Source organism: Squalius cephalus (assembly GCF_949319135.1).
Source record: "Squalius cephalus genome assembly, chromosome: 15".
Classification (NCBI taxonomy): Eukaryota; Metazoa; Chordata; class Actinopteri; order Cypriniformes; family Leuciscidae; genus Squalius; species Squalius cephalus.
In genome coordinates, this window is record NC_137136.1 from 5520258 (window position 1) to 5545865 (window position 25608).

At 36.6% G+C, this 25608-nt stretch overlaps 3 protein-coding genes across 5 annotated transcripts; 1 reads left to right on the forward strand and 2 right to left on the reverse strand.

The window, feature by feature from the left end:
- Positions 1–2669: 2669 nt before the first annotated feature.
- LOC307172463 (uncharacterized protein) lies at positions 2670–6360 on the forward strand. The gene is made up of 7 exons (XM_079894872.1): positions 2670–2865; positions 3661–3866; positions 3990–4103; positions 4328–4384; positions 4492–4698; positions 4972–5091; positions 5193–6360. Exons 2-7 carry the CDS (start codon positions 3693–3695, stop codon positions 5256–5258), a joined length of 738 nt encoding a protein of 245 aa, XP_079750998.1. The 5' UTR covers positions 2670–2865; positions 3661–3692; the 3' UTR covers positions 5259–6360.
- A 5135-nt stretch (positions 6361–11495) lies between these two features.
- rpz4 (rapunzel 4) lies at positions 11496–18731 on the reverse strand. Of its 3 annotated transcripts, none has more exons than XM_079893985.1 (3): positions 18585–18731; positions 15400–15460; positions 11496–14292 (listed from the first exon to the last, which is right to left on the reverse strand). In XM_079893985.1, exon 3 carries the CDS (start codon positions 14266–14268, stop codon positions 13093–13095), a length of 1176 nt encoding a protein of 391 aa, XP_079750111.1. In that variant the 5' UTR covers positions 14269–14292; positions 15400–15460; positions 18585–18731; the 3' UTR covers positions 11496–13092. The 3 variants fall into 3 exon arrangements, with proteins under 3 accessions (XP_079750111.1, XP_079750110.1, XP_079750112.1); XM_079893984.1 differs by lacking the exon at positions 18585–18731 and adding an exon at positions 18400–18532 and having other exon boundaries at positions 11496–14294; XM_079893986.1 differs by lacking the exon at positions 15400–15460 and having other exon boundaries at positions 11496–14294.
- Positions 18732–18908: 177 nt separating this feature from the next.
- Positions 18909–20954, reverse strand: rpz5 (rapunzel 5; the record flags this gene model as incomplete). The annotated part of the gene is made up of 1 exon (XM_079893983.1): positions 18909–20954. The coding sequence occupies one exon, from the start codon at positions 20952–20954 to the stop codon at positions 19773–19775; it is 1182 nt and encodes a 393-aa protein (XP_079750109.1). The 3' UTR covers positions 18909–19772.
- Positions 20955–25608: the final 4654 nt, after the last annotated feature.

Below are 25608 nucleotides of genomic sequence, written 5' to 3' on the forward strand. Positions count from 1 at the left end.
AGGAGGTTTGGCCATTATTACCTGTAAGAAGGTTGAACTCCTCCACATGCATATGTTGCAGTCTTCAGTTTCATACTGTAGATCAGAGCTGACGCATGTCTCTGACAGTGTCTCAGGGTGAGGCTTTGACGTCATCTCGATCACCTCAAACCCGAAGAGCAAATGTCCCGGACTGTGTCAGATTCTGGGCCCTCTGTGCTGCAGTCCAGTGTGTTCTGCACTGTATCTCAGGATATGAAAGGGAGGGTGGTGGATGTTCACACAGCACTTGGAGTGGGTCAGACACATACATATAGGCTATATACTGTATAAAATAACTAAATTAATAACTTTTTTAATAACATAAATGAAACCGAACTTTGAAACCAAATCACTGAACTTGCTTAAGCTGGACTGTGACGCTATTTTCTTCTGGGAACAAACTTTTTTGCATTTATTTTGTGTTATCTCTGTAAAGCTGCTTTGAAACAATCTGTATTGTAAAACGTGCTATATAAATAAAAATGATTTGACTTGACTTATGTTCAATTTTCTGAGATATTTTCTTTGATGTCAGTTTTAAAAATTCATAGGTTTTTTCAGCAGTGTTTTTAATTTTGGATGTCACATTTGAGATTCCTGACAATGAAACTCAGTCTAACTGTTAAGATTGTACAGATAACTATTGGAGTCGTAAACATTGCATTGCGTTCTTTTGACTTGATCCTCATTTTCAGTGCTGCTTTTTGGCTCGGTGTTGTTGTAAGACTTTCTCATTCTGCTCAATTAAAAAATGTTATTGGCTAAATCAGCTAATGTAATGCATAAGTAAGTTCATACTTAAAATAAATGACAGCGAAACACAACATATAGCCTATACATAGCTATTCTTTTTTTCTTGTAATCGAATGGCATTATGTATCTCGTTTTAATGGTGAAATCTCCATCTTAATAGCCTACACCTTCTGTAATACCATCAAGCTATACATCATTATTCTTTCCTTTAAAACAAATTGTATTTAAAGATGTTTACTAAATGTTAACTTGGGCTGGTTTTTTATTTTATTTTATTTTATTTATTTTTTTAAATAAATGACTAGCATCATCGGCTCTTTTGATTTTTTAGACCATAGTCTTCTACCTCTTTAGACTTTGAATAAACTAGAAATCTTTCCAATGTTTTAATTGTTGTCAAGGACATGGAAATGAAGAAACGTCTATCTTTAAATTATATTAAAATAGGGGCCAATAAAAAAGTTAGAGACTAAAAACAACAAATAAACAAAAGAACAACACTTCTCTGAAGAGGTTTGCATGATTTCACCACCAGGTGGCTTGCATCACATACAAGTCAGTCGCTGTAGAAAGTGTGAAGGCAGAACAGAGCTTGATAAATGCTTGATAAATAATGGTAGGGCCTAGACTGCCACACAGAACCTTGAGCTAAAATGTTCAAAGTCTCTAATCATCCTTTTCAAATCATTTACGAGTCACGACCTTTATGTAGCCTAGCTATATTTTCATTATTATTATTTATTTTTCCTGCAGCATTTAGGCGTAGTGTTGGTTATTACATTGATGCGTATGCCATCCTAAGTTCTATATAGAACACTGTCAGGAAAACAGCTCCGCCCATCTCGGGAAAAACTAGTCTGGAAGGTAATGATGGGAAGTTGTTCCTTTCGAACAGTTCATTTAAAAGAACCGGCTCACAAAATTGATTCAGTGATTCATTTATGTCATCGCGTTCTACGTCAGCACGTGATCTATGACGTCCCACATACAACCTAAATATAATTTTTATTCACATTAAACTATGCTAAAATTAATGTACATCTCTTGGATGAAAATCTTTTTGTTCATGTGTTAAAATAAAATGCAATAAACGCCTCTTTAATTATTTGGAAGACTGTCGACGGTTCAGTCTGATTCGTGAATGAATAGGCTTGTTTGAGATGAGCAAAATCTGCGCAGAATCGATCACCGGTGATCAGCGCGAGATGCATGCCGGTTAGAAATGTGTCCGAGTGCGGTCCGCCTTGCTCTGATGTCATGCTGACGTATGTCAAAAAATCTCTCGCGAGCGCAAGGCACACCTGTCGGATTCTGCAGTCGCGCGCAGTTGCTCTCCACCGACTGCGCTGATCAAAAGCACGATGGGAAACGACTTGCTGACGACACAGCTTAATGCTCATTGGTTTAAACAACCGTGATGTATTTGTTCTCTTTTAAAATGTTTGATTTTAAAACTCTGATATCATGTTTTATGTGTATACATTATGTGTGAATATTCCCAAATTATCTAACAGTGCGATCTCTATGGGTTATGCAATGTATTTTTTTATATATATATAAAAAAAAACATGTCTGTATTAAAGAAAAAAAGACTGATAAACATGTATTTGGAATGGAACTAAATAAGTAGGCTACTTTGGGTGTCTTGTTCATTATATTTATTTTCATATAAAAGCAACAGAACTTAAATTCCATCCAGTTTATTAGCAACACTGTGCACGAGCGTGAATCCGGTGAATCCCGCGATATCCGCCTTTGATCTCGCAGGTGTCAGATCCACTGCGAGAAGAGAGAACTGTCCGGCTTGCCTGCGCTTTTTTCACTCCTCCTCTCACTGCAGCCACCTACTCTCGACTACATTTCAGGCGAGGCAAGGCGCATCTCAAACAAGCCTAATCTTTGGCTGCGACTATCGTTTTTGTGAACCGGTTCAGAAGATTCATTTAAAATATACGACTCAAACGAACGATTCACCGAGAACGCTGTTTGTTTTTGGGCCAGTTCTGTAGAGTTCATTTATGCGGAAATTTCCCCAAAGTTTCGACATTTCCCTAAAATCTAGTTCCTGCACTTTGGACTGTTAGTCACAGGGTAAGTCTGAGTTGTTTCTTGAGCTCTCTGAAATAAAATAGAAAAAGTATCAATTCTGCGTCACGCTGGAAGTAGATGTTCGTGCAGCTCCATTTCTGGTCGATAAACACAACAGAGCACAGCTGTGCCAATAATCCAATGTATTCTAGAATTTGTCTGGGAAGGAGAACCAAAGTGGGGAAAAATGTCCTTAACTATGAATTCTATTAGGATTAGGGCAAGTTGACACATTTGGATTCAAAAGTCACTAACGTTAACTCTGCTCATCTCTTGCAGGTTCTCTCTGTTTTATAACTGAACAGTGTATTAGTTGAAAATTATGTTGGACAAATTGTGCTTATCTGTTCCATTTTGGGAATTTTGTTTATCATAATTGTTTTCCAGTTTAAAGGGACAGTTCACCCAAACAATTAAAATTTCATAATTTAGGCCTACTCACCCTCAAGTTCCAAACCTGTATGAATTTCTTTCTTCTGTTGAACACAAAAGGAGATATTTCGAAGAATGCCCGTAAGCAAACAGTTGATGGGCCCCATTGACACCGTTAAAAAGTGTCAACAATAAAGAGCATTATGGCACATTATCCTAAAAAGCCCTGTTGTGACAACATGCCCTGCTATGTCTTCATTTGTTCACTGAACTGTATCTTTTTGTCCTGGTCCTTGTCAAGGCTTTAAGGTTCCTTTTGTGTGAACAAGCTTTGTTTGTTTCTCCTCTAAGGCTTGGTTTGAATTGATTTATTGATACCATATATGATGTACTAGTATGATTATTTGCTTATCTGTCTTTACACAGGAAGTTTGAAGTCCATCACCTCCGTCTGCACCATGTCTCTGACAGTGTCTAAGGGTGAGGGTTTGACGGTCATCACCGTCTCCTCAGACCCAAAGAGCAAATGGCCCGTTCTGTGTCAGATTCTGGCTTCTCTGTGCTGCAGTCCAGTGTGTTTCGTATCTCAGAAGATGAAAGGAAAGCTGACGAACGTCCACACAGCTCTTGGGGTGAATTAAACAATTAAACATCTTTTAGATATTTTCATTTGAAGACTTTTACATGTAAAGGTTTTTTTTTTTTTTTTTTAATTCCAGACGTGCAAACAGAATTGTTTATTTTTTATTCCATAGACTATGCAGATAATAGTTGGAGTCATCAATATTGTGTTTGGGATTTTGCTTCAAAGCGTTTGGGTATGGAACACCATTACAGAGAGTAAAGCTGGTTTTTGGATCGGTGGTGTGGTAAGAATTATTTTACTCATTGTTATGTTTCTAAATCTTTTCATGTGTAGTAAAATAGTTGTGTAGTTTAATTGCTTGTGTTGTATTGTCCTTAATTCTGATGCATTTTAATGATTTTGTTTAGGATAACATGAATATTTGGTGGGTCACTAAACCTGAATTCCACCTTTCATTTGAATGACTATGTTTGAATCCACTGCACTTTTTATTTGTTTGCTTTTTAGGTCCTTGTAGTTGGGATCGTGACTATTCTTGGAGCTAAGTTTCCCAGTCCTTGTCTGGTAAGTGTCTATCAAAGCCATATCATACGTTTTATCCATGTTTTAGGACTGTTCTGGTTTAGAAAAATTATTTTGAGCGTCACCAGTGTATTGTGTGTGTTTTACAGATGGTTATTGCAATGATTCTGAACATCGTCAGTGGTGCACTGGCTATCACAGCAGTTGTGCTGTATTCAGTGGACCTGGCTAAGGGATACAACAATCCATACTGCGATACTGATTATTATTATTCGTCTTATGGTACCTCTGCAACGTCTTCCCCTGAAAAGATTAGGAAAACGGAGATCTGCATGCACTACAATCATCTATTTCGGGTAATTATTATATTTGTTTTATTTATTAAATTATGTAAAATCAAAAAGGTTGAATTCGTTGAATAAATCGTTAAAGTCGTTGAATAAATCTTTTGACAAAGTAATTATCTATACTTCAAGTGGGTAAAGAGGTAATATATTTGAAAATATATAACGTGGATTATATTTACAATTTAGGGTGAGGGTTGTTGAATTATATTTCAAATTGGATTAAAGCTTGTGTTTCTACTGTATTTCTTTCCTCAAGTGACACTGATCTTTCTCCACCTCTAGATGATCGTCGGAGGACTAGATATCATGATGATAGTGTTGTCGGCCCTTCAGCTCTGTGTGACCATCAGTTTCTGTGTTTTGACTGGGAAAGCTTTGTGCAAGAAGGATGAAGATGCAAAGGTACTGTATCATCATCATCACCACAATCAGTCAAATCCACTGTGATCATGAGCGATTCTGAGAGCTGCTGTGTGTGTTCATGTGTGTTTGTGGTTTTGCAGTCGGTGGAGGATCCAGAACTTCACAAGCCGCTCCTGGAAGACGTCGCTGTCGCTCCTGCATGTTAGAGAGAGAGAACATACAAAGCCACAAATATATACAGCATATACACCACCTCTCAATATAGTACTCCGATGATTTAAAGCAGATTATACATTGATGCACTCTTATATGGTGTTTTCCTTATTTCTTTGCTTATTTCTAGAAAATAAGGTATGCTTTTTGAAATAAATGACTTGAGAACTTTGGCATCACCCCTTTTTATATATATATATTTGTTCCTTTTGTATTAAGTTTAAAATAATTACAATTTTCCATCAATTCTCTTTTTTTTTTTTTTCTCGAGGATCGAGAAAATGATTGAATGATTGAAATCAAGACCCTTTTAGTTATGCAAAGATACAAAACATTCAGAACAGCAATGACTTGACCTGATTTATCAGTATATCTTTGGCTATTTGCTGATTTCGCCAGCAGGTGGTGTCAATATGCTCAAGTGTTGTGCTAATCATTTCCGTTAAGAGAGGGTACATAGCTTTGCCAAGGCTAATGAAAAGAACCTCAAGCTAAATGTTATCAAAAGTGGGAAGAACTTTCACCATGAACACTTATGAAACCCTAAATATCAAAATTGAAAAGCTATAAACATGAAGGATCTATTTTATGGTGTCTAAATAATGTAAGCATTCCTTCAAGGCTGGGCTTACATTTTACTACGTTTACTACCACTTTTACTTGTTATTTTGTCATTGGCAAGATTAATATGCTAAAAGCCAACCAATTCTTGTGATTATTTTTGTGAGCACCTTATATATTGCACTAAAAATTTTTTTTTTTTTACACATTTCTTTTGCATTAATAATTGTCTGTCAGATGACTTGTCACTAAATAAAGATGAAAAAAAAAGATTATTGAACTTAAAGTTGAATTATTTTTGTGAGAAGATTGAAATGAAATAAGAGGCATATAATTAGCCTTGCTGTAGTAATCAGTTACATGTGCTTCCTCTCGCTTACATTAGTTTACGTCACTGGGATGTCAGCTGTCTTGGAATGATGTGATGATTTACACTGTCTGTGTGCTCTGTGATCTTGTTATTTATAGTCCAGATGGATTTTAAGCTGTTGAACGCTTGAATAAAGAAACAATTTGTTTTTCTTTGTTTATTCTATAGGCCAGTTTCCTTACGGTTAATCAGAATCAGCTTCTGTCGTTGGTGCCAAACATCAGTGCTCGGAAAGACAGCAATGATAGACAGAGTAGTGTGTGTACGATGAGTTTCAAAGGTACGAGGACTTTCAGATAGTATAAATAAATTTGATCTATAAATATGAATTTACCAAGTTTACATATTGCACTTTTTAAATTGCACAATGAGGTTCATGACCTATGAGGGGAATTTTTTTCTTCTAAATGGGTGTTTTGGTGCTCAGCACCTTTTTTTTTTTTGTCTATATTTTTGATGCATGACACACCTAATACATTTTCTGTTTGGAACAACATGAGAATGTGTAAATAATGCCAGCATTTTCATTTTGGGTGAACTGTGGTTTTAAGAATGTGTGTTGGATGGATTAGTTATTTACTGTGGATCTACTGACTTATTGAACAATATTATTCAATTGATATTCCAGTGTAAAATTAATGTCACTATTGACATTTTTCAATGAAATGCCAAATCTGATTGCTTATTTTCAAGTACATGCTATATCACTGAACATCAAGAACCATTGGCTCCTCTCTAGTTTATTCTCTATGTAGACATTTATCCTTTCTATATTCAGTTTATTAGACCAGGAAGAATCTCAGCATCTTGAGGATTTTCCACATCTGCATCCAATCCTGTTGGGTGAGCTTGTGTGCTATTGGAGCCACTCACCTAATAAACATTTATTGGATCTTTTTCAGGGTGAAATTGGTCCAAAATGAAATTATTTCAATGGAGACCGCATTAAGGAAGAACTAAGGTAACATTGAGACGATAAATGGCTGCACAATGTATTTTTGCATCTCACGCGAAACCGTCCTGATGCACGTGATGTTTTTCTGCGTTCCTGAGGTCACCTGATGGGGCCGGACTCAATGTGAGGCACTGTGGCCAAATCATATTCATGGAAAAGTCATTTTGTTCTGATTAAAAGAATCTCTTAAGCTATTTACTAGGAGACTAAGTCCATGATCCTCCAGAGGTTGAGCAGACTGCAGTCAGACACTTTCTTTGTGATTGGTTGGGCACATTTCTAGAGGAAAGAACTTTGCTAATAGGTACATTTTCATAAAAAAAATGACTCCATATTACCTGACTTGCTTGATTAAAAAAACAAACAAAAAAACCTAAACATAACTTTTTATATTGTTGCCTGCTGCCGTTCTGTTGCTAGAGGTCGTATTGAGGCCCTGTGTCCTTGCCAATGGAGCCAAACACTATGACTGTTTGGAACTCCTATAAAGCCTGAAAACAAGCAAGTCACCCTTACTAAGCCTGCATAATGATGCAAGACTGCACAGAAATAAACCAGTAAGCCAAAAGTCCCTCTGAGATCCCACATACCCTTTAGCTGAGTAGAAGTGAAAGGAAATGTGAAAAACAGAGATTGAACTGTACAAAAATTCATTTTAAATAAACTGAGATGTACAAAACTGTAGCTCTGTTCTAAAATCTTCTGAGCTACCTATGTAGACAAGGTTTTAAGGCGGCATCTTGTAAGATTTTTATTCACATTCATCAACTCGCACATTAGTTGTGGTAAACCGAAGCTCAAGCACGTGCGAGAACCAATGAGGTTCATTCTCGTGTTACGCAGCAGGTTTGAGCTTCAGTAAGAGGTTTGTTCTCATGCATCAAGCAGGTTCGGTAGAGCTTATGTTCGCTGATCAATGTTTATATGTGAATAAAACCCATAAATTAAATCTTTTCATCATATAAAGCAATCGAGTCTTAAGAAAATTTGGACTAAACCTTTCAATTCATATGAATTATTTTTACGATCTCTTTATGAATGTCAAAGTGGTAGTTGCGTAGCTGTCAATGGTGAGACAGAAAGCTCTCAGATTTCATCAAATAGATCTTCATCTGTGTTCCAAAGATACAATACAAAAGTATTACGAGATTGGAACGACATGAGGGTGAGTGATTAATGACAGAATTTTCATTTTTGGGTGAACTATCCCTTTAATGCCGGTTTGGATGTTGCCTTAGAAGATAGTTGCCTATGTTCACTAAAATTATATGCCTTTAATATATTACCAAAAATTTGTAAAAAAAAAAAAAAAGTGCGCTCTATAATGAGAAATTTGAAATGCCACTTGTTTCTGACAAGCCATTGCCAATGTCAAATCATGGTTTGTTGGTGTGTCTTCAGAGAAGGAAATAGACGGAATTTTTTGATTTTGAAAGTGTCTTCATAGCTTTTGTCCGTGGTACAAGCTGTCAAGTGTGGTTTTGCTGGGCTGTGACGTAAACTAAAGGCTGCTGGCTATAATACCACTGACACAAGTTGCTACAGCTGCTATATTTACTCTCTCCAGATGTGTATGACGACGAGGAGATGTGGTGAAACGCCACATATGTCTTCCTCCGTGACCAATGAAGCAGCTGTGCAATAGGGAATGGTAGAGGTCTTTTCAGCGAGGAGACGTCAACAATTTAGTGTGCATAATAGTACTTTGGCTATATAATTATTGCCTTGATTGAAGTTCTATTTCAGTTTTCAATTTTAAGGTGTGCATTTGTTAACATTTGCTTGTGCTTTGCCTTGATTTTCTTCACAATCATTAATTTATTATGTATTTTAGAAGATTTTCCCATCTATAAGCAGAATTGTAGTCATGACCAAACCTTTAAGTCCAAGACCAGATCCTTTAAGACAAAGACCAAACCAAGATCAGACCCAAGGGGCCTCAAAAGGGTGGTTGGTATTGGTTTGGGTCTTAAATGATCTGGTCTTGTCTCAGAAGATTGGTCTTCTTGACAACACCTGTGTCTATACATCAAATGTTATTTAGCAGTGTTTTCATATACATTTTTGTTCAGTTATAATATTGTATTTGCTTTTAAATATAATAAGCTTTGGCATTTTTGTTTTCTATTCTAGGTTTGTTTTCTACCACTGTCAAAGGGTGGGACAAATCCTGAGATAAAAATAGATCCGTTTGTGGCTCCTCTGCATAATTACAGGGTTTGATGGGTGTTTCACAGTAAATCTGTTTCACCCAGTGAAACACGAAGTTTAACCCTCTGATGGTCCTCGGTCATTTCTGACCGAATAATTTTCTGTTTTGAAATTTAAAAAATCACAGCTTCATCGGAAGGTTATGAAACTTGGTGACTTTTCTGGCATTAGGTATGTGAATACAAAAAAAAAATTGAGGTCATGATCCGAGCATGCTAAGTGGTCGTAAACAAAAAGAGTCACACTCGTGGTCTTCGGTCAAAAATGACCGACCCATAGGAAATGAATGGGAAATTTACAAAAACACAAAAATTCTCTGAATTTTTGTCTGTACAATCTACAAATCGGACACGATTCTAAAAAACAGTACACCGCAGTAAAGGGGTGACAATCAAGAGTGCAAAAAATTCACACCCACCCACACACACACACATACAAACACACGTTTATACACATACACACCAATAAATTCAGATTACAAAAATCTGTTTTGAATTTTTAAAAATCACAGCTTCATCAGAATGTTACGAAACTTGGTGACTTTTCTGGCATTAGGTATGTGAACACACAAAAAAATTGAGTTCATGATCCGAGCATGCTAAGTGGTCGTAAAAAAATTAGTTATGATTTTGGTCTTCGGTCAAAATTACCCCTATAGGAAATGAATGGGAAATTGACAAAAACACAAAAATTCTCTACAAATCAGCCACGATGCAGAAAAAAAATGCTCAGCAATGAAGGGGTGAAGCTCTAAAACATCAAGAGTGAAAAACATAACATAATTAATAATTATAATTAATATATGTATATATAATTAATATAATAATTATTAAAATTATTAAAATAATAATTAATAAAATGTTATAAACCTTGGCAAAAAGTATTATTTGAGAATTTCTAAAAAAATACATTCAATCCACATCTTAAAAGTAAGTAATTTGGTCCAAAAACAACTAGAATTCACAAACATCTCCATTTAGAGCTATACAGGCATCTAGTGGTAAACCCATGCAATATCATGTTTTATTTAATTGTATGATTAATAAATTGATGAATTTTTTTTTTTTTTTTTTTTTTTTCCTGAAAGCCTAGTCTCTATTTTACCCGAAAATACTGCATAGACTTTTTTTTTTTTAAATCAAAATTATTTTCAATGGCAAAAAATGGACTATAAATATTGCATAAATATTAATAAGTTCAATCAAATTGTCTCAAAATTCTAAATTAAAAAGAATAAATATTATAGAACAAAAATAAATTGCATTGGTTTTTACTGGGATGGAGGAAGTTTCATTTTTAGGTGTCCGGTCATTTATGACCGGGAAGGCCCCCAGTGTGACTGCTAAACGAAGACCATCAGACGTACAACATCACAATTGTCCAGCAACGACTAGTTTGTTGTCTAAAAGAAGATTCCCACAATATGAATAACCAAAGTATTAATCATTATTGCCCTATGTATAACAATTGATGCAACTTCAACTGGATTGGCATTTTATGAAGGAAATATCAGTGCTGGTAAGACAGCAAAAGAATAATGCTGACATTTTCAGAAAGCTTGCATTTCAGCCTTAGCTCTGTGTAAATGAAATGCCACATCATCAGTCAGCTGCACACGGGAATCAACTGGAGTCACTGTACAGTGTAAAGATGCCTATAAATAGTTCAATATGCAAGGAAGACAATACCAATAACTATTCAGTATGCATGCATATGCAGGTCATGATCACTCTAGTTAAATTTTACCTGCGGAGGCTTTCAAACTTTTATCAAATATTTCCTTAAATATATGTGTACAAAACATTAATATAGCACATCAAAGACTTAAATAATCTATAAAACACTTCCTGGTGTTTGGTTCAGAACAAACCCTGAGTGTATTGTTCGAGTAACATCAGTTGAGCTGCCTTCCAAAGACTGTAAGAAGTGCAGAACAGATTATGTATGGAAATGTTTTCATCTGTGAGAGCTCACAAGTGATCAGATTTCATCAGAAACAGTGTGTAACAGAATCTTTGATGTGTCCAAATCCAATAATGTGGCAGTGGGGGGGATTTCTGTATCTCTGCCATGAAAGTTTGAACAGTGAGGATGTTAAGACACAAAGACACAAATACAAAAAGAAATGTAGACTGATTGATGGATTGTTTGTTTATTAAACAATATCAGAAGAAAAATGTAGGTTGTGTACTACATCATGTCAGCAATAAGTGTGCTCTCAACCAAATGCTTTGTTTTTATATATTCTAGATATTGTTCTATGTGTTGTAGACACCAAAGAAAACATCTGACCCATTTTACTTTGACAGTTTCATTTGGAATCATCCATTAGTGAAGTAAATAGAGTCCATTTTGATTTCATGTGGACTTTGATGCTTTGACGCCATTTTATTAGACTACAGGACTGTTATTGCTGTTCAGCGCTAAAAAGAAGCAGAGATTATGTATCATTCAAACACATCTGTCTGTAATGTTATGTTTTTTTGCAAGAAGTCTCTTATTCTCACAAAGGCTGCATTTATTAAAAGCTGAATTTTTAGTGTCACATGATCCTTCTGAAATCATTCTAATAAGCTGATTCGGTGCTCAAGAAACATTTCTTATTATTGTAAATGTTGAAAACAGCTGTGCTTTTTAAACTTTTTTCATATTCTTTGATGAATAGAAATTTCTAAATAACAGCATTTATTTGAAATAGAAATCGTTTGTAACATTATAAAAGTCTTTACTGTCACTTTTGATCAATTTAATACATTCTTGCTAAGTATTAATTTCTTTAAAAAACAAAAATGGTACTGATCCCACATTTTTGAACATTTCAGTTTAGGAACAACAGAGTACTCTGTCACTTGTGTCTGGTTTACATTGCAACTTATGGCCAAGAACTGCCCACTTAGACAGACCGAGACCGTACCCACATGTAAGTTTGTTTTTACATGTCGTTTAGGGGCCAGTAAATCTGAAATAGATTAAGCACAATAATAGATTGCATCATTGCAATCATAAATCCTGTCCAATTAAATCTTCAAAAAAAAGTACTGATTATTTCAGACAAACAAAAGTAATTTTCCTTAAGTTCTTCCTGTGACCCTTTAAAAACCTTTTTCTATGCTTTGCTTATGTTAGCCCACCTTTTTGTTCTTTATTTTATTTCATTTATTAAGCTATTTTTCATTCTTGTTGCTTTGTTTGTGTGTTCATTGCTTTGCACATTATGTATAACAAAGTATTTAAAAAACAAAACAAAACAAATATTAAGGTTAACCTTATAAGCTCAAGGTTAAGAATATCTAGATACCTAGAAGTGTTTTTGTCAAAGATGTGAAAGAATGTCAAATCTAGAAATTAGTTCTTCCTCAAAGTGTTCATAACTTTTAAACACATTTGTGCAAACATTTTGCATACAATCAGGGAACGTGGACGGTCTACTCTACTTGTGTTACCAGCCTAAATGATAGGCTACCATCACCCAGTATACACTAATAAGGGAGTAAAAGCCCAAATTTGATATTTAAAACAAATTCGATACTTTAAAAGTGTCCATTTATAACTCATATAAAGGCTAAGACTAGGAAAAAAGACAAAAAAAATAGTACATTGGTTGATTTTGGTCATTGAAAGTGCCAACCTTAGAGAGGTTAAACACACTTTATAGTGGTTTAATGGTGTGAAAATATCTTCCAACAGCTGTTTAGCTGTTAATCATAGTATTTCTATTTCCCTGCCTAGTTTAAGCAGAATGAAGAAAGACATAGAAGCTCTTGAACTCTTCAAAGAAGTGCAGCTCATCAGAGAAGCTGCTGGAGAAGCCCAAATCTTTGCATGAGGTCTTGACTGTGTGGACCACACAGAGAGGGATTGTCTCAAAAAGCAGTTCGGCCATCGGCGTCATCGAGGGCTTCTTCTGCTCCAAGATCAGGCTCTGTATCCGGGCTTTATCGACGGGTTCAGGCGAGGCGCTGTAGGAGACCACAACGTTTAGCTTGTCATCCGACGCCGGCACCTGAAAGCGACTCTTTCCCGTCAATCCTTGGAAGTCTTTCTTGTTTTTGAACATGCCTGTGGGGGAGTTAAAGATGCGGACTGACCAACACACCCAGTCGTACTTCTTTTTCAGGTGCTCTACCAGCATGTCGGCCAGTTGCTGGTTGCTTTTGTCGCTTTGGTCTCTCACTATGCGTTTGGCGTCCAGCTCGGCCTGCGACGGAAAGCTGTTGATGCAGTCTTCAATCACGACGTTCATTTTAGACTGGACCACATTCATCTTCTCGCTCCAATCTTGAAGCAACTTCTCCTCGTCGTCGTCACCTTTCAACGCCGCGTGTCCCAGTAAGGCGATCAAACCGACGCAGAACAATTTCTTGAGCGTAGCGCAGAAATCCTCCACCGCCCTGCGGCTCTTCTGCTCGTAATTCAGAGTGATTTCCAGAACAGACTCTCCTGAGAAGTTATCTCCGGTTACGGCATTGTACAGAGTGTGCAAGTTTTTGTCGCCCCCCGTCTTACTGAAGTGATCCAGGAACGTTTTCTTTCTGACATCTCTGAATTTAGGTTTCGCATTCAGGACGTCCATGAATTTGCGGAATTGGTTGGTCAGATTCTCCTCCACGGAGAAGTAGGTGGCATCTATCCCGCTCTTCTTGATCTCCTGGTTTATCTGCTGGACCTCTTCAGAAACAACTTCCAAGCGGTCACGCACCTTCTGGAACTGCTCCTTCATGTACTCGGCCTCTTTGCTTTCCACGTTATCCAGCGCCAGCTTCACAATCGGAGCTGCGATGGAGAACACAGGGAACAGATCTCCAGCAATGCTGGCCAACACTTCTGCGCCCTGCTCAAACACATCCATCACGGTCTCGACAACATCCTTCTTCTGTGCGACAAGTTTCTGCAGCTGCTCGGCCATCTTTCAGTTTCAACAGCAAGATGTCTCTGTGTAAAATAAGATCAGTACATAATTAGAAATGTACCATTTAAAGGGGTCATGAATTGAGAAATGTAATTTTCCTTGATCTTTTGACATATAAGAGATCGTTCAACATTCAAAGAGGATGTTAAGGATACAAAATATACTTTAAGTTTCAGAACTTAAAACTTCCACGTTAGTCAGAAAACAGCTTTTATTGAAGCCAAGCTCAGAAAACGACTTGTTTCGGATTATGTCACATTATTACAACGAAAGACCGCCTCTGCGGAAGAAGATCAATGCCTACTTCCACGTCATTGCTTCTTTAGGCCCGCCCACTGATTCACGCATGTCATGTAGTAAATACGAGAGACACAAACACAGGATTTACATTAGCAACAAAACAATATAGACGCCTATATAGAGGATTACTAGACGTTTTGAAGTGGCAAGTTGTGGAAAAACACACCTTCCTTGTGATCCTAAAATTAAGAAAGTGTGGATGAATTTTATTTTTAACAACGTTCCAGTCAGATCAGTTTGTTCGCTTTATTTTACTATGGATTAGTTTTTAAACAACACACAGTTTGACGCAGGCTTTTCAGAGAGACTGAATAAAAAAATGAATGAATAATTATTAAAAGATGATGCAGTGAAGACATCATTGGATCTGACAGTAATGTCGCAACACACAAGTGTGAGTAACAGTGTTGTACCATGTGTCACTATTACTTTGTCTGATACAGATCGTTTGATATGTACTGAGTATTTATACAGTAGCGCCGCAGTGAATGGTTGTGATTGGCTGTTCTTTCCTTTGTTTCGTCATTTATGTGATTTATTTGCCACAACCAAGATTTTTCAACATTAGAAGTTTTTTAAACAATTCCACACGTGTAATGGCGGGAATGTTAAAAATGATTTTAATATGCAAAACTGTTACCCAATCATAGCAGTGGGCGTTTACTTCCAAGAGAGGGTCAAAAACAGGATATGAAATAGCTTCTCATTTAAAAGACTAAGCTTGGACATTTGTGCACATGCTATCCAGTTCGCACGTTTTTATACATGCAAACCTTTAGTGAATAACGGCCTTTGTCTCCTTAGACTGATATACGGAAAGAAACTTACATGTGTCAGTCTTCGTTTCCTCTGAATCTTTAAACGATCAGTGTGAATCAGGGTGGGCTTGCTAAAAAAAGATAAAGGAAATGAGAAATGTTTTATACAAACCATAAAAGCAGCAACACAACCTCAACAACACACACCAGGTGTATGTACACATGCTAAAAGAGGATGACTACCACACCTTCATTTACATAAAAGACATGGGCCAGATGCATTCATTCAATTCAAACATGCACTAAACGACCTGGCAAATAATGTAAGTACAATTAGTCACACAGTATGCAATATGCAACAGTAGAGAGGACAACCATTTCAATTGGAAACAGTTCGAATGGATTTCCCCTTTTCCATAATAATGATGCAACACTATTTTTGTTAAGTAGCTTGTTAGGTCATATTATCACTTCCTAAAAGTCCAACGTTTGGACACACTTGACTGACTTAATGTCTTGTGATCTAAAGCTTTGCGCTTTATATGAGTTGTTTTATAAAACAAAGTAAATTTTGTTGTTTAATCTTTTTAATGTCTTTAGCATTATTTGAAAATGTGGAAAAATTAACTGAGAAAGTGTGTGCAAACTTTTGACTGGTTGTGTAACATTAAATAAACAGAATGCTGATACACTATTCTCTTACATAAAGTTGTCTGAATAAATGTTTTTGATATACCATAAAACGGTACGTTAATTAGGGCTGTGTATCACCAAGAATCAGGCGATGCGATTTGTATCACGATATAGGGGTTACGATACGATACAGTTCGGTATATTGTATATTTTTTTTTGCATAAAACCTGAGTAAAAACTTTATTTGCAATTATATAACAAATCACTATTGTTATGCAATCTAAGTAAAGGGAAAATAGCAAAGTTCTTGCAAGATTCTTTAGGTAATATCCAGCAAAACCACTGATGATTTTCCATTAACATTTCTGGCTAGTGCCAACACAGGTGTGGGAATAATTAGCAGGGTAGTTCAACTAGCTGAGCAGGAACCTTTTTCCAAAGCACCTCAGCAGTAACCATGGAAACAAGACAAGGAAAACACCATGTCAGCTTCTCTCCAGACACACACATTATGCTCTTTTTGACTGGGCAGTAGCTACAAAATTCCCAGTGTTACAAAATACCACAAATTCAAGCAATCATGTCACTTACAAACCAAAATAGACTTGTAAGCATATTTAAAATGTTAAAATTGTAAAGATATGTTGGCATGCCATGGATCATACAAAATGAACGACTAATTTAATACACTAAGTGGGGCCATTAGCTTTTATCCTCGCCTGAACTCTTAACACACATATGAACATATGAAAAGTCCTGTGGGTTACAAATCAAAATAGCAACATTCCAATTCTCAGTTTTTCTTTTTTTTTCATCGTTTTAGCTATAGCTTACCAGAACATTTGCACACCTATAAGACATCTGATAAAACTAATCTGTAAACAATTATTTGATCAATAAGTTATGACAACAAATGTTTTATATTGCTTTAACTCATCAAAATAAGTTAAGCAATTTTTAAGCAAACTTTTTTATAAGTTATACATATTTTTTTAAGTCAGTTTAATGTCATTTAAGTTCAAATGACTTAAACATCCAAGTTGATTGACAGCAACATAGTGTGTTGGCCGCGATCCCAACACTTTATTGCTGTCTGGGTTTTTATTCAGTGTAGGATTGATTCATGGGCTGTGTCTGAAATCGCTCACTATACCCTTAAATAGGGCACTATTTGAGGGGACAGCCATTTGTAGTGGTGTCCAAAACCATATAGTGGACATTATTGAGTGAACTCATTCCATCCCACAATGCACCGCAATAACGAGTGTACAACCAATGTCTACTGATGCGCCTACAGCTGAAACAAATCATCCATCCATTTTCCAAACTGCGCTGGTCCAGCGTATTATCATACAGGCATAAATTCCTTTTTAATTTGTTATTACATTGTTTAATTAAGGTGTATATGCTAGTTTCCATGGCAGAGTTTAAGATAAATCTTCTCATTAGGGATCTGCCAGTTTGGTGTTTCAAATGATTATTATTAAACAGAAAGCACAAACTGCAAAATCGGAAGCCCTTCCGGCTCACTCGTTTTCATCAACTCCTTCAAGTGGACTATATTAGTGGAGTGATGTAGGGAATAGTGAATGATGGTATGGTGGGGATTTCGAACACAGCAATGGTCTCAGGCCTACATTGAATACTTGATTCTGATTGAATCAAGTATTGATTCAATCAGTAACGTTAGCCTAGCTACTTCTCAATCAGGGCCGTCAAATATTGTATTCATAAAAACCATTGTTCAGGGTATCTATCTGACTGCTCGTCTATAAAACTTCTGATTTCTAATTGTGCTTTTCGTGGTCTTTATAACGTTACATAATTTGATTCGAAGAATCTTTCACAAGTAGGCTAATATTTGTATTACTACAAAAGTATAAAAGTATAGTAAGTTAGCCTATTTGTTTATTTATGTGTATGTTTGTTTGATAAGCAGTCGTGGTACTCCTATAATACGTGGGACAGTGTACACACTCATAATGGCAGTTGATAATTTTCGCAAAAATAAACGGCTTTATGAAGATACGATGCTAAGTCGCTCTTTATTTTGCGATAACGACGGACTGACTCAAAGTTGTCCCGTACCTGCACCAAGCTTGACAGAAAGGTAAATCTGTTCTCTTTCCCCCCTCAGAATATGGATTTAGCATTTTATAACCACATTTCTACTGGAACATGCAGAAATGTTCCCTTAAGATAAAATGTAGACTAGTTAAATATCAGGCTGGCAAAGTTAATACAATCATTGTTGACATAAGAAACACTTCCTGGTTTAGACTGCAGCCCAACGATCACTGTCAAACAAACCGGACCCTTTGAGTTCTTCAGAACGAAAACAAATGAGTTTAAATTAACGTTACAGAGAAGATTTATTTATTTTTTTTGCCTGAATAATCGATCGGTTATAACTCGCTAGTGTCGTGTTTAAAACTACCGATGTTGCGAGCTGGTGAAAATGTCACAGGCGGACATCAGACTGTGAAGAGAAACGCCCTAAAAAACTTTTCATGAGCAAAAACTGAAACCACGGCGTACAGAGACCAACGAAACCGTCGTTGAACTGAACTGACGTCTAGACTAGAGAACATAATTATTAGCACTGTTATGAACCAAACTCACCTTCTACCTTCCAATCGATCTCAAATGGGATAGAATAAAATAAAGCAAAAGTTAACGCTGATCTGTCTCGCTCGACGTCTGATCATGTGCTGGTTCTTCTCTAAGCTCGTGGTGGCACACCCTTCAACTACTACACACTGAAGGAATTTCAAGTATTGTCCTTTACCCCTCACAAAATTGACCATTTTATCATAGTTTCCAGCAAAATTCCTGTGTATGTTTTTTGTTTGTAAGAGAAATATTTAAGTATTGTCCTTTAACCCCCTACAAAATGTAGGCTACCAGTTTACACCAAAATACCATAGTACAATTTTTGTTACTGTTGTAAGAGAATGAATGAAGTATTGTCCTTTATTGCTTAGAATTTACCACAGTATCCCACAAAAAATACATAGTTCAGCTTTTGTTATTATTGTAAGAAGGATTTAATTTTTCCCTTTAATTTTTGCTTTGGTTACCATAGAAAGGTTTTTTAAGGAAAATTATTTAAAATATTCAGTCTCTTGTATAAGTCTCCTATACATTACCCTTAAAATATTAACTTTATTCAGCTAAACACTTTATTTTTGCAAGTGAAAACAAGGCTGTGACTTATTGAAATACAGTACATTTAATAAAAAGTAGGCTAGAAGGGTCCATAAAAAAAAAAACGGTTGATACTTTGAAACAAATTTCTAGATCATAGTCGTTTTATTTGCGATTACATAATATCATAAACATGAAATGGACATGATTCTTGGGTTACAGAGAATATATAGGCTGTCTAGATTACTTACTATAATTTTTCATTTGGAAATAATACTTTTCCAGAAAAGACTACAATCTAAAGTTTAAATGAAAAGATTTTTGATTGTAAACACCCCGACTAACAACAACCCCCCATAATCTGTCTATCGTTAAAGTTTTCGCCTCTCAACTGGTCTTTTAAAAGCATTCTGAACTACAAAACAATACAATTTACATCTGAAATGAATGCATTTATGTTTGGTCACAGACATATATTTATCTTTATATTCCTTTTTTTGCCTTGACATGCGAAAATAAAGTGAAGAACCAGCAATAATATACTTTCTCGTTGTATGTCCACAACAACAATTCGGTCATCAGTTTGCTTTACCTAATGCTGGATAATATGAAACCATTTTTAAGATCGGAAATATAGAGAAGACTGATTGCCGTTTCACACATCTATTCAGAATGAATGCACAGGTATGCCTTTTTGTGCCTCGCAAAGTAGAAACATTCTGGCTGGAAGTTGTTTTTCTCTTCTACTTTCTTATAGCAGCTAATGGCATGGACCAAAGTGTCGGGAAGAGTCTTCCACAGCGCTTGAGCCACAGACTGCATGTTTCCCTTCAGCTTCTGTGCCTCTATCTGATCTAGCAGCTGGCTCTTGTTGAGGGGTTTCGGGTCTGTACTAAAAGACACCACGATTCTGATGCTGTTTGGGGTCAGAAGATCAAAAAAGTTGCCACCTCCACCACTTCCATGGTACTTTTTGCCAGCGAGCCAATTCCAGAAGAATATGCCACTGTGGTTGAACACCCGAACTGACCAAGAAACCCAGTAGTATTTCTTCTCAAGGAGATCCAGTATTAATCCTGCGAACTCTGGGTCAACGCTGGCTTGTTGCTCCAGAAGTTTATGCTCCACATCCGTTTTGGCCTGCAAGGGGAAATTCTCAATGCAGTCATCCACCGCCGCTTTCATGCGTGTCTCTACGTCTTCCATGCGATCCTGCCATTTCTTCACCATGGCCTCGCCTACCACTCCCTCTTTCAGGGCGGCGTGACCCATGACTGCTATAATTCCCATGACAAATATCTTCTTGAGCCTGGCACAGAACTCCTCCACTGGCTTTCTGCTCCTTTGCTCTGTGGTCACCACCGTGTCCAGTATGGCATCTCCGGACATATTCTCTCCAGTTACAGCATTGTACAAGGCATCAATGTTCAGATCGCTACCCGTGTTCTCATACTGGCTTATGAACTTCTCCTTCTTCTTCTCCTTGAACTTGGGCTTAGCATTGACAAAGTCTTGAAACTTCTCATACTGACTGATTATCTTCGCCTCACGGTCAAAGTTCTGCTTGTTCATGGATGTCCGCTGCATCTCCAAAGCGATTTGGTCGATTTCATCTTGAATACCTTCGAGTTTCTGGTTAATCTTTTCAAACTGCTCAGCAAGGAACTTGGCCTCCTTCCCATCCGGGTTGCCGAGGATCTCGGCTGAGGCCATAAACACGGCCTCCAGGATGGGGTGGAACTGTCCCACAGTGGCTGCTAAAACCTCGCAACCTTGCCCCATGATTTCCACTCCTTTCTCGATCTTGTCCTTGTTCTCCAAAACCCATTCTTCCACCCGATTCATCCTGGATCAAAGCAGAGAAGGCCTTCTTATCCTTCTTACCCTTGTCTGTAACAGATCAAGGCATATATATCATAAAGTGGAAGCCACAATATAAAAATCAATACAGAAATCAATGCGGCTATTTCTAAGGGTCATATTTGTTTACTCAGGATGAGACCTTAACAGTAACCTGAGATGAATTGGACAGCCAGACCACAGGGGCAGAAATACCAGAGTGTTTGTACGTTTATACATGTTTTCCATGGGCTCAAGCCATTTAAAAAAAAGAAAAAGAAGAAAAAAAAAGAAAAAATTCTAGTCTTGTTCGGGCATGTCCTGTTCCACCTTACAACCCACCAGCTAAGTCTCGGCAAATTATACAACAATAAAGGCAGATCATTGAGATCAGGTGTCTACTATAAGAATTAAAAGCAAATATGCTAAACGTTTTTTTGTGCTTCAAAGCACAGATTATTATTATTATTATGAGCACACTCTCGGTGTGAATAGGAGAGCTCCTCTCTCCTCTTCTTTGGAGAATAATTCAGCATTTAAACTCCAGATTTATAGTAAAGCAGATGTTTTCAGGAGGGGTTACTGGGTGGGAGAATATATTTGATGGCTTTAGCTAGCATTTCAGGACTTTTCTGGGCACTTTGATTACACAAGGGAGATGATCTCACACTCGTATCTAATTTCCCAAGACTCAATATACAGAAAAAAAGGCACACCCAGATCTGAGAAAATCTGAAACCAATACACTTGTCCTGCGGTGAAACCATGTTCTACAGCAGGCAACAAAATGACTCAGATTTTCTCATAGAAATAAGCACAAATAAATACAAGACTAAACCTGACATTTGATATTTCAAAGATCAAAGACTTAATTTGGCTCCTGTCCAATAATGTCTTACATAATGCTTTAGTGGGTTATGTGAACAATTATGAGAATTCATTAGCTAATATTATGAATGATAAGCATGTAGAACTCATATTTGGAATTTATGACTCAACAATTCATCTTTTAAAAGAGCATTCTGATCTCAATGGAATTAGGAGCAAAACAATACTTACTGAACAGTACAATGATCCTGATTGTTTCAAGTCCTCCTTTGTAAGAATAATTAAGATGGCTTTGAAATTAAAACTCCAGGATGTGTCCGATTTCAGAAAGAAAATGACTTCATAAAAAAAAAAAAAAAAAAGAAATGTAGGAAAATAGTTTAAAAGAAATCCAGTCTAGAAATTTGTACAAGAAGACCCTGTTTTTGATAGTTCTACTCTGTGAAAAAAAGGAAAGGAACCAACCAACTGATTCTGAAAAAGAGGAACTGTTTAAGTTCAAAGCCACGTCCCTTATTTCTATCCAAATGCTGCTTGGAGCTTTGTGGCAGTCAGTATATTGACTTAAGCACAACATCCAGTATTATTTGGACATAATATGGCAGGATGTGGTACTTAAGTCAATATTGACTATCATCCACATCACAATGATTCTCGCAAAGTGTCATCTCCAACTGTTCATGACAAATGATAATTAAAAGCATAGATCACTGGCCAGCTATTTTTATTTGTGTATTTTTTTTTATCCTTGGCTCTATGAAGTTTTTGAAGTTGTACAAATAAAATAACCAAAGATGAAAAAAGATAAAGGGAAGGATAATGAATGGAAATAGACAAAGAGCAAAAATAAAATAAAATAAAATAAGGAGACTCACCGTTAGTCTGGTGAAATGTATAGATGTGTTCTCTAGTGTTCCAACAGAGTCCAACTGTGCCTAAAAGCAGCAGCCTCCCAGGGTCCACTTGTATATATAGACTCTGCCCTGCGGCACTCCCCCTTCAGATTAACTCCATCCCCTGCATGCATTCCTCCGAGCCCACTGTAGAGATGAGGGACAGGCACACAGACAGATTACATCCTGTAAACATTCCTTCTTTGAGAAAAATCAGCATGTAGTAGTTAGATAGTCCCAGAAATGCTTAGTAGAGCCTTTCCTTTATAACACATGAGGCATGCTCTGGTTTTCTACACGGGTTGTCATGGGTACAGGCACTCACAGTGGCCAGTGCACACACACACACGCACATATATAGGCCTATATATATATATATTTAGTGATTACGATTAATCACATCTAACATAAAAATTGGTTTATATAATATATGCTGTGTATATATATATATATATATATATATATATATATATATATATATATACACACACACACACACACACACACACACACACATATATATACTGTAGAAATGACAGTATGTTTATACTTTTATTACAACTTTTATGTTAAATGCGATTAATCAATTTGACTGCACTAAATGCCATGTTTGTCACGTATTCAGGCTGTAGACTTTATTAATAAACAAAAATAGGAAAACAAGAATATACAATCTAACAGTTCAAGGAAACGGCCTAAAACCAAAAACCTAACGACAAAATGTTTTGTTGCTATGTTGCTATATTTGTGCTGTCATAAATAAAAATCACATATATAAGTCATATGCATCCATAGTAATTTGCATATAATATCACACTCTGAATGGCCCAAACAGCAGTTGATACCATGCATTAGAAGACAAAATTATTACTATTTAAAAAAAAATGCAAATAAATAAGTTGTTGTCTTCACATTGTCCTTCTTTTAGGAGACTTTGTGGAGCAACACTTGCCAATCTGAAATGAGTGTGAAAACATCTCTTGGGGGCACAGTGCTTCTAGGTCATTTCCGTCACACTGCTTTACATGGCAGAGAAAGACTCTACTGTTTTCAGCATGGCAGGCGGACAAACCCAGTGGCTTTGTGCTGAAGCGGTCGCTGGGACACGCTGGCATGCAATGATTCGTCTGTAGAAGGACAATAAGGGGCTGTTGTGGATTACAGCGGGTCTGGCATTAGCATTTCAAATCTTCATGTCACTGTTAGATCTCGCACTATGCAAATCAGTTGTGCTTATAAAGGATGACGTGCCCTCAGTAGCACAGCAGTGGGTGTGATCGCTGATGCACATGCTTGATAAACAGTAAACAGAGTGTTTGTGGCAGATTTAGGATCCATACTTTCCAAACAAATTACTAATGTTCATAGTTAGTTCCTAAGAATTAAACTTCACTTCCCATTTTGTTTGGGATATGGACATGAATGATGCCTCCAATTGTATGCAGGTTGTTGAGAAAAAATGGGCTTCTCTAAGCAATTGTCACCTGTAAATGTAAAAATGTTACTTTTAGGGAACATGTAAAATGGTTTTCTTTGTTAATTGGCCTCTTTGTCTAAAATGCATAAAACATCCATAGACAATAGGCAAAGACAATCTGAGACAACTTCCAGGTCTGGTAGTTTGTTAAGGTGTGACTTCCAAGTAGCCATTTGCTGCATTTGAAATCCCTGCCCTTTTTTTGTTTTTGTTTTGTTTTAGCATGAGTCATGAATTAGCCTAAAGTTAATAAGTGGATTAAGCTTTTAATTTCATCTGAACAACAACAACAAATCTGTCATCATAATGCTTGACAGTTATGCAAGGTGTGCAAAAAAGGGCAGTATAGTTCACTGCAATGTCGTCATGATGAAATTATCATCAATAATATTTAAGTGTTGAATTAAATGCAAAATTTGAGGCGTGATTTATGCCCAGCATAAGTTTATTGCTTACGGTTAGGGGTTTTGAAAAACACATACGAGCTGCTTGCCATAGCAAACGCCACTAGCACAGCATCATTCGCTTTTTTATGCCACATGATTTTTTTTTTTTTTATCCTGATCTTAAATACAAAATACCTTACATGTATTAGTAAAATCTATAGTGTTTATCATGCTGATCTGTGATGTTTACTGAGTAGTAAAGTGCTTATAGCCACAAGATGTCACTTTGGTTCATGTAGATTCCTTGTTTTTGTGAAGCAAAATCTGTCTAGATTTTTTGTTTGTTTTATAAATCCATACTAGCAGACAATGAATTTTTTTTAGTAAACAAGTATTAGCATGCCTATTGGGGAAGTGTAAGAGTAAATTGTGAGAACTGTTTTATGTGGGAATTAGCTTCAGGCTATGCTGACTAACTGCTAGGAAATTATTCAGACAGGTTTGTCTTAACTGTCTTATCATTCAGGTTGTCTTCCAAGAATGACATAATCATATGGTTTGCGTTGGCTATCAAAATGAAGTGTGTTCTAGCGAAATTTTTCATTGGAATATGCTTCACAAATGTGTCAACGATCAACTTCTGTCATGTGAGGCAAACAAGATCAACCGTATGAATGAGGAAATATCCAATGCAAATAAGCTGCTGTGTTGCGTTAATATTTTGCCACCTAAGTCTTTTGGGTTTAATTCTTATTTTGTTGATCCTTTTCATTTTCTATCAGTGTCAGGGAACAGCTGCGTCCAGGTCGCAGGACATAAGCAGAGAGGTTTCAGTGAACTATGGAAAAATGTGTCATTTCGCTTAAGGCAAAGGATGAACACTGCTTTAATGACCTGAATATCTCTGTTTCCTCTGGCCTGGACAAGCTTCAGAGGAAATGACAGTAACTGCAGTAAAAAAAAATAAAAAATCACATATAATGGCACTTTATTCCACATCATTTTTTTTTTTTAAGATATCTGGGCGTATGCATATTTTAAATAGTTCCTTTCAAAACCATTCTACATGATCCACA